General features: G+C 40.8%; 1 protein-coding gene across 1 annotated transcript in view; it reads left to right on the plus strand.

The window, feature by feature from the left end:
- The first annotated feature begins 2,141 nt into the window (after window positions 1–2,141).
- MYB (v-myb avian myeloblastosis viral oncogene homolog) overlaps window positions 2,142–8,200 on the plus strand; it is a 23,267-nt gene continuing 17,208 nt past the window's right edge. Inside the window, exons 1-6 of the mRNA XM_010187722.1 lie at window positions 2,142–2,297; window positions 3,892–3,963; window positions 4,598–4,690; window positions 5,082–5,302; window positions 6,807–7,041; window positions 7,891–7,971. Of these exons, the coding sequence (XP_010186024.1) occupies window positions 2,142–2,297; window positions 3,892–3,963; window positions 4,598–4,690; window positions 5,082–5,302; window positions 6,807–7,041; window positions 7,891–7,971 (858 nt within the window). The remainder of the gene's footprint in view (window positions 2,298–3,891; window positions 3,964–4,597; window positions 4,691–5,081; window positions 5,303–6,806; window positions 7,042–7,890; window positions 7,972–8,200) is intronic.

Genomic DNA, 8,200 nt, shown 5'->3' on the forward strand with positions numbered 1-8,200 from the left:
GCCAGAGGTGCAAGATAATAAAAAGTTTTAGAGCAGCGCTGAGGGCCCGGTTTGGCTAAAGCAGCGCCTAGCGTCCCGAAATGCCAGAGCGCTTCTCTCCTGCTGGAGCGCACAGGTAATACAGCGGGGTTTGCTCCGTGCTGCGGTGCCAGCAATGTAACCGGCTTATTTAAATAACTGGGGCCTTGCTGGCACTGCACTGAAATAATTTTTAACCTGTTGGCCACTGCTGTTCTGCCGCCGTCGGGGAGCGGCGTTGCTCCACTGTGCCCGAAACATGCCACCGCCACACAGAAGGCGTCGCTGGTGGATGTGTACCTGGTGCTTTTACTCTCTCTGCGAAACTCATTTTCAAAATGATACTTGGAAATTGAGCCACAAAACTTCCTTTGGCATACGGGCAGTCGCACAGCTGTCTCGGTGTGTCACTTAGAAAAGTGAATCTACTCTTGAGCGGCGGCAGGGGAAGGAGCTGCCTTCGTGGCAGCTGAAGCGTGCGAGCTTTGCTCAAGCGTGCGGCCTCACTGAAACCTGGGAGGCTCCGACTGTGAGCAAGGGATGTGTGCTCGCCTTGGCGCGCAGAGCAGCAGCTTCAGTCAACTCTTCCCCCAAATGGTTACATGGGCTGGGGAGTAGGGAGTGAATCATGGGGCCGGGGAGTAGGGAGCGAAGGATAGGCCCAGGGAAATAGGGAGTGAAGTGTGGGGCCAGGCAGGATGGAGGGCAGCGTGGGAGCGAGGTGGAAGGGTGGCACCAATGGGTTGGGTGGGTGAGTCAGGGGCCACCCAGCCAAGGCTCGTGAAAGGCCACACACAAATCATGGCAGGCTGTGGAAAAACTTCCTACCTGTAGCGTAGTTTCATGGCATGTGCCACAGGCCAGAAAACAGGGTCGAAGATATAAGGTGTGATTAGCCCAGCGTACTTTAAAATAATGTACATTTAACAGCTTGCAATTTGGAGGTGTTTGCATCTTGACTGCCAGTTGCTGTGCTTCACTGCAACTTAATTTAAAAAGTGATCTCCTGAAAACAGATTAACAGGATAAACAATGCCTGATGATTTTATTACAAAATAACTTAATTTTAATGTCTTAGTCATACCACCGCATACGATGCCATCAGATATATCAGTTTTCAGTCTCGTAGCATGACTTTGTCTCCTTCCTAGCACTTGTGGTTATCATCTCTTAGCTAAAGTGTCAAAACTGCTGCCCATATCTTAAAAGTTGAAAATAAAATACTGCCTACCAGAAGACAGCTCTTGTTGCAAAACACTCTTTTAGTTAACTGGGTAGAGCAAGTGCTGTTTGTGAAAAGAGTAATAGAGTCTTTTTTATCTGTAGATAGCCTCTGGGGAAATCCCTTAGTCATGAATTAGGTGAGTAGCAGAGCATTTCAAAAACAGCATGAGGTATTTAGAAATGGAGTAGAGGTAATAAAGTCTTAGGTTAGAGAAATGGAGAATATGAAAGGATTCAGTCATTCATTTGTTGGTTGCAGGATACCACATATACTTGTCCTCAGCTCTTGTCTCTCCAGACCTATAAATGGCAGGCACATTTTATATTAGACCTTTTTGCATGCTAACACTACCACTTACTGGCGTTACTTAATTATAGAAACTTTTGCCTTCATATATAGGGTCCATAACCATATTCTCAAAGAAGCTTATTATTGGTTAACTATTTTTTATTTATACACGGTCTGTTTTATTTGGGAACAATATAACTATCTGCTCTATTAACCATAAACTATAAACTGCTAATATTTTTCAGAATGTATGGCACGAGCTAAGGATTTTGAACATGTACTTTTGTAATGGACACAGTGTCTAGTTCTCTTTATTGTCCCAAACATTGTATTTTAATGTGAAACCTTCATTGGTTGAAAGTTTGCCAAATGTGTAATTCACCACTGATCTAACAGTAAGAGCAGGTCTAAACATGCACGGTAATACGAAGGTTGCCAGCCCTTTGCTCGTATCTGTGGATACCAAAAACAGCAGAACCAGTTCGGAATACTAGAACAACAGAATGCAGAACAAAATCTTGTTGTGCAAGTTTTAAAACTTTTATCTGTGTAACCTTTGTAAGGATTGTAGTGGGTTTTTGTGCTTTGTAATTAAGTAGCTCAAGTCCTCATGTTCCACTCTGTGTCTCGCTGTGTTTCCTTCTGCAGTATATATAGCAGTGATGACGATGAAGAAGATGTTGAGATGTATGATCACGATTATGATGGTCTGCTTCCTAAGACTGGAAAACGTCACTTAGGAAAAACCAGGTGGACCCGCGAAGAGGTAAATCCAAGTTCATTCTTCTCCTGCATGTAAAAAGACAGAGAGAGCATGGATCACGTTCTTCTCCGAGTCGCCTATCTGCAGGCTAACTTCAGTGACAGGCCCTTGTATACAATTGAAGACAAAGTTTTTGACCCTTTAGCGACATTCAGCATTTTATTTAACTTTAAGGCTCATTCTTCTCTTTTAAATAAAATGTATAAATGCCATTTTTACTATGTCTGTCAAGGTCTGCGTTACAGGTATGTGAGTCTCCATGTAATCCCTGTTGGAGAAACAGGTTAAGAGTCACCTGCAGCAATGCTTGATTGTTGGTTCTTTTTGTTTGAAAACTGTTGCTATGCGAGAACTGACCTGTGTTCAGAGTCCCACAGCAGCAAACAACTGTGGCAGAAACTGCTGCAGTCCTTTTGTGCCATTTGAAAGTTGCACTTTAATTGCAGCGTAATGATTCTGAGTGGAAATAAATTAAAAGCTGTAAGAAAGAAATCCAGCAGTACCAAAATTGAGCATTCAAGATGTATTTTGTTTTTGAAGGTCAGAATGCATTTTAGCCACAGTACCCTTGTGCTGACTTTCTGGGTAAATTGTGGTATCAAACTCCTTTGCCAGGTGGATATCCTGTGGCCATTTAACTGGTTTGAGTATATTGTGAAATACATTAATACAGTTTTTAAGCTATGTTTTGACTTTCTCCTAACAATGTATAGTGATATACAAACAGTGACAGGTCACCTCTTGCAAGCAATTTTTTTTTTTTTTAAACACAGTCTGCTCTCACAAAGGTGGATGTGTTTGTGATGTGGCCTGGGAGGAAGGGATGACCGTGGAGCCCAATGGCCACTTTCCTGTCACATGAAACTGGGAGCATATTGGGAGGTACTAATTGGGGAAGTGGGGGTTGCTCCTCTCCTCTTATCTCCTGGGGCAGCTCTCACTTGTCTCACACTATCTCGATCTTTCCCAGTACATGAGATTGGTTTCTTTTGTGTTTAGTGTCTATATTTCTGGCCTTATCATTAAAAATACGGAGCAAAATTTCTTGTTATTGCAAGTATGCAAAACTCCCTCATGCAGGAGCAAAAAGGAGCCATTAGTTTTATTGTGCATTCATTGTACACAGATAGGGAATGAGCGAATTACTGGAACTCCATTACTTGCAAGACATATAAAGCGTAAGACTGTGATTTTCAGAGGTCCCCCAACAGCTGGGTGCCTGAGAGTTACTGAATTTCATTGCTAGCATCTAAATATCCATGCCCTCCTGCAAATCCAGTACAAGAACAGAACAGATAATCCAGAACAGTTGCATTGCTTTGAGTAGTAAAGTGGGAATATGTAATGTGAGTCAAAGAACAGAACAGAAAAAGTCAAGTCTTTCTCCTGCAGCAAAGACCCTACCAGAATCCACAGGAGTAGAAAAATCTCCTGAATTAGGCAATTAAAAATACGAGAAGACTCCAGACCACCTCCCCTTACACTCAGGGTGCAGAAATAAATCTGTAAAAAGCTAGGAGACAATTTTTGAAATTTACTTCATTTACACTATAAAAGATTGCAATATTAATTGTTTCTGCTTTTTTTAATGATTCAGGATGAGAAACTGAAGAAACTTGTGGAGCAGAATGGCACAGAAGACTGGAAAGTCATTGCCAATTTCCTTCCTGTAGGTGGATATTGGTTTCTGTTTCCAGTTCTAGTGACAACTCTTTATCAGAGGTTTCCAAGTAAGGGAAAGGGGAGTGGTTGCCTGATAGTTACATTTTTGTGGGAGATATAAAACCTCCACAGATGGAGACTTCAGAAATTTCGTTAGAATATTGTGGAAACACCTTAATTTTCCTTTCATTTCTCAGAAAGGATTGGAAAAAGTCAGACAAAATTGGGGGTTGAAGGGGTATTGCACAGGAGATGGTTAACGTGACACTGAAACAAAATGTCTTACCACTGAGAAAAAATAGCTTTGATGAATTAAAAGTGTAATTTAGAAGATAATTGTTTCACGAACACTCTGTTTTAGAAATCCTGCATGTGAAAGCATGAGAGCTATTGTGCGAGCTGGTGAAGATTCAGTTTGTTTGGTTTTGGCGAGACAGACATCACTGCAGGAACGATGGAAATATTATCTAGTTCAGTGTGCAAAGTGATAGTCGAGCACCTTCTCAGACCTACTAGATCACTCCATATTGTTTAGTAGTCGTAGCTGAAATGCGTTGGGAACAAGCATACCTAGATAAAAGTGTTATCATTCTACGTTTGATGGTTTGGTGATCTACTTTGCATATTTTGCATTTCATTAGAACCGGACAGATGTTCAGTGCCAGCACCGATGGCAGAAGGTACTAAACCCAGAACTTATCAAAGGTCCATGGACTAAAGAGGAGGATCAAAGGGTAATCAGCTTTCCTTTCTGTCTGGTTAATGCCTTGCTAGCAAATCTCATGTGTTGGGGCAAAAATCCTTGAGATTTCAGTGGTCTCAACACTAACATGGCCAGAAGCAGACTGATCCTACAGTTTCAGTGTCTGTAGCTTTCTTCACAAATTAATTAATGTTCCTGTATTCACTGTAATGCAGAAATGCAGTCCAGAAATGTCTTAACTATTGCCAGATTTATCCTTTTGGGTAAAAGTTTAAGTGGGAAGTGGGGAACCTTAATAGTGTGTTAGTTTTACTGTGGCAATTTTGAGAAATGTTGTTGAAAATATTGCTCCACCACAGAAAAATTTCATTGATTCATTATGCATCATTAAATACAGGCAGTTTTTATGTCCTTCTTTGAAGGTAATAGAACTCGTGCAGAAATACGGTCCAAAGCGCTGGTCTGTCATTGCTAAGCATTTGAAGGGAAGGATTGGAAAACAGTGCAGGGAGAGGTGGCACAACCATTTGAATCCAGAAGTGAAGAAAACCTCCTGGACAGAAGAGGAAGATAGAATTATTTACCAGGCACACAAGAGGCTGGGAAACAGATGGGCAGAGATTGCAAAGTTGCTGCCTGGACGGTAATGACATACACCTTTAGCTTTTAAATAGGAAAAAAAGAAAAAGCTGCAGGTCTGAGCAGTCTCAGTTGCCTCGGGCTGCACGTTATAAATCAAAAAATTCTGGAATCAAAACCTGGAAAGCCAGTGGCATAGCGGTGTTTTTTTCTCAGTGGGGAAATGTGCTGTTTGGTCAGTACATAGAACGGTATGCTATTTTTACATGCTTTTAATGTTTGCCGTAGGTAAAAAACCCCAGTAACTAGAGCAAGATCTTCACAGTTTCCTAAATGTCTGTGCAGTCTTATTTGCGCTTGCAATAACTGTCAAAATTCAACTTAACAGTGAAGAACCAGGCTCTGCAAGTGGAATGTAATTTACATTCATCTAAGGGTATACCTTCAACATGAAATCCAGTCTGTTTATTCAAAATTATTTAAGAGAGGGCTGCTTCAACATTTGTAATTGCTCCTGAATCATCCAGATGATTTTAACCTGTTAAAAATCCATGTATTCAACAGGAGAAACTGACTTCCTCAAGCTCTGGTCCTGGAAATACGTGTCTCATTGAAAGCTTACAGCTTGCATGTAATTTCAGAGATAGAGATTCACTCTGTAGTAAAAGTGACTCAACATAAAGTGTAGTCAAGCAAATAATGTAAGCAAAGGGAGAGGTTTCCCTTTCTGTTTTTATTCCTGCTATTTGGTGAAACATCTTCAAGATCAAAATGTTGCCTTTTAAGCGGGCATTAAGGCTGCTTTCACCTTCTAGAAGAAATCAAGAAAGGAATTACCCCTTGGAAAGTTTTTCTGTAGTTTCCACACATCACAGATACTGCTTTCAATGATACGGTGTGGTGGTGATGTTTTTCAAATCAAGGAGCTGTTCCTAAGCGTACTCTTAAAGTCTCACAGACTTCATAAGCTTGCTTTTTCTGACTCATGTATGTGAGAATTCGAATCTCAGTTTTTCTGCAGCTAAGAGAAATCCCAACAGCTTTGTTTACTGAATGTGCGTGTAGCGTAAATGTTGACATTGTCTAGGTGGCCAGCTGGAAAGTTGCTTAGAAGTTAGTCTTTTCACAGCTGTTTTCCACAGTCTTTCTTTCCAGCAATGAGATACAATAAAACTCCACTGCAATATTAAGACATAGGAAGATGATGTTGGCACTTCTTAAAGGTAGCCCCAAAGAGGTGTTAGCCTTTGCTGTCACCTCACCTCATGGGAATCAAGTGAAGCTGGAAGTTATTAATTTCTTATAGTTTGAGGACCTAAGGCTTAGAAATTGCTTCCAAAGGTACACAACCAACCATAGCCCTTTTATTTTTTTCCCTACCTTTTATATGGAACATCTTTCCTGAGAAGTTGAGGGTAGCATTTGTAAAGGTGGGGGCAGGAGGAAGGTCAGAGAACAGCTCGAGGCTTAAAGAAAAATGCCAGCAGCAGTTTCCTGCCCATTAATCTCAGTCTGAATTGGAAATGCTCGTTTATAAAACTCCTCAAACCTATGTATTTGTGTTGCAGAACTGATAATGCTATCAAGAACCACTGGAATTCAACCATGCGCCGCAAGGTTGAGCAGGAGGGCTACCTGCAGGAGTCCTCCAAAGCCTGTCACTCCTCAACATCTGCCGGCTTTCAGAAGAGCAACCATTTGATGGCCTTCACTCACAACCCGCCTCCTGCACAGCTTCCAGTAGCCAGCCAGCCCCCGCTGAGCAGTGACTACCCCTACTACCACATCTCTGAGCCACAAAATGTAAGCACCTGAAAATATGAGGGTTTCTGTTTTGCCATACCCGATTTCATAAAATAGAATCATAGAATGTATTCGGTTGGAAGGGACCTTTAAAGATCATCTAGTCCAACCCCCATGATTTCAAGATTCATGAAGGCTTTTCTTCCAGTCTTGGTGGACTCATATGTGTTTGATGTCAGGCGAGGGCCACTTTGACTTTGACTTTTTTCAGTGATGAAAATATATGCATTTGAAATTGATTGCTGGCATTCAGGTGGTGGAATCAGGCTCAGTGTTTTCAACGTCTTGTAAGCAGTGAACATGTTCCCAGTACTGTTTCTTACGGTGGTGAATATTACACTTGTTGAAAATCAGTTGAATCCGGTTAATTCTGTGTTGTGTGTCACAATCTCCCATGTTCCCTGCAGCAGTATTCTGTTTGTGCATTGCCTATAGGAACCAAGTAAACAAGTGGTGGTTTTAATCTGATTCCTTTTCTATTAATGATTAATAATGAAACAGGCTGCTGCTTCAGACAGTTACATTGCAGAGTTTTAGATGATAATAAATTGCATCTTTTGCATTTTCACTTTAGTTTAGAAAAATCTTACAAATGCATCTGTAAGTTATTAATCTTTTCTCATTCAGGAAGGGTAGATATTTCATATATGAATTTTCTTTCTTCCTCTGTAATGCTTACTGTCACATTCCTAAAAAAACGTTTACTTTTCTTGTAAACATTGTTGGGTTTTTTTGCTATTTCATCTCCATGAAGTACCTAAAACTGAAGTATGTTTAATACAAATTCTTAATGCAGGCAGACAATATGATAAAATAATAACTCTTAGTGTCTTTTGCTTTTTGGCCCAGGTCCCTGGTCAGATCCCATATCCAGTAGCACTGCATGTAAATATTGTCAATGTTCCTCAGCCAGCTGCTGCAGCTATTCAGGTAGATAACTTGAACATCATTTCAAGAGTCAATTTGTTGAACATTTGATAAGTCAAAATGCAGACATTTTAATGTAAAAAATGTGAAGAGAGAAAATGGGGAAGGTGGGGGAGTTCTAATGTGGCTAATAATTGGTACATCTGAGGTGGATTTAAAACACAATAGTTGACACCTGGTGTGATAGCTTTCACTTTCTCCATTTCAAATGTCTATACCAAAATTCAGCAGG

Source organism: Mesitornis unicolor, unplaced genomic scaffold (genome assembly GCF_000695765.1).
Source record: "Mesitornis unicolor isolate BGI_N332 unplaced genomic scaffold, ASM69576v1 scaffold5857, whole genome shotgun sequence".
Lineage (NCBI taxonomy): Eukaryota > Metazoa > Chordata > Aves > Mesitornithiformes > Mesitornithidae > Mesitornis > Mesitornis unicolor.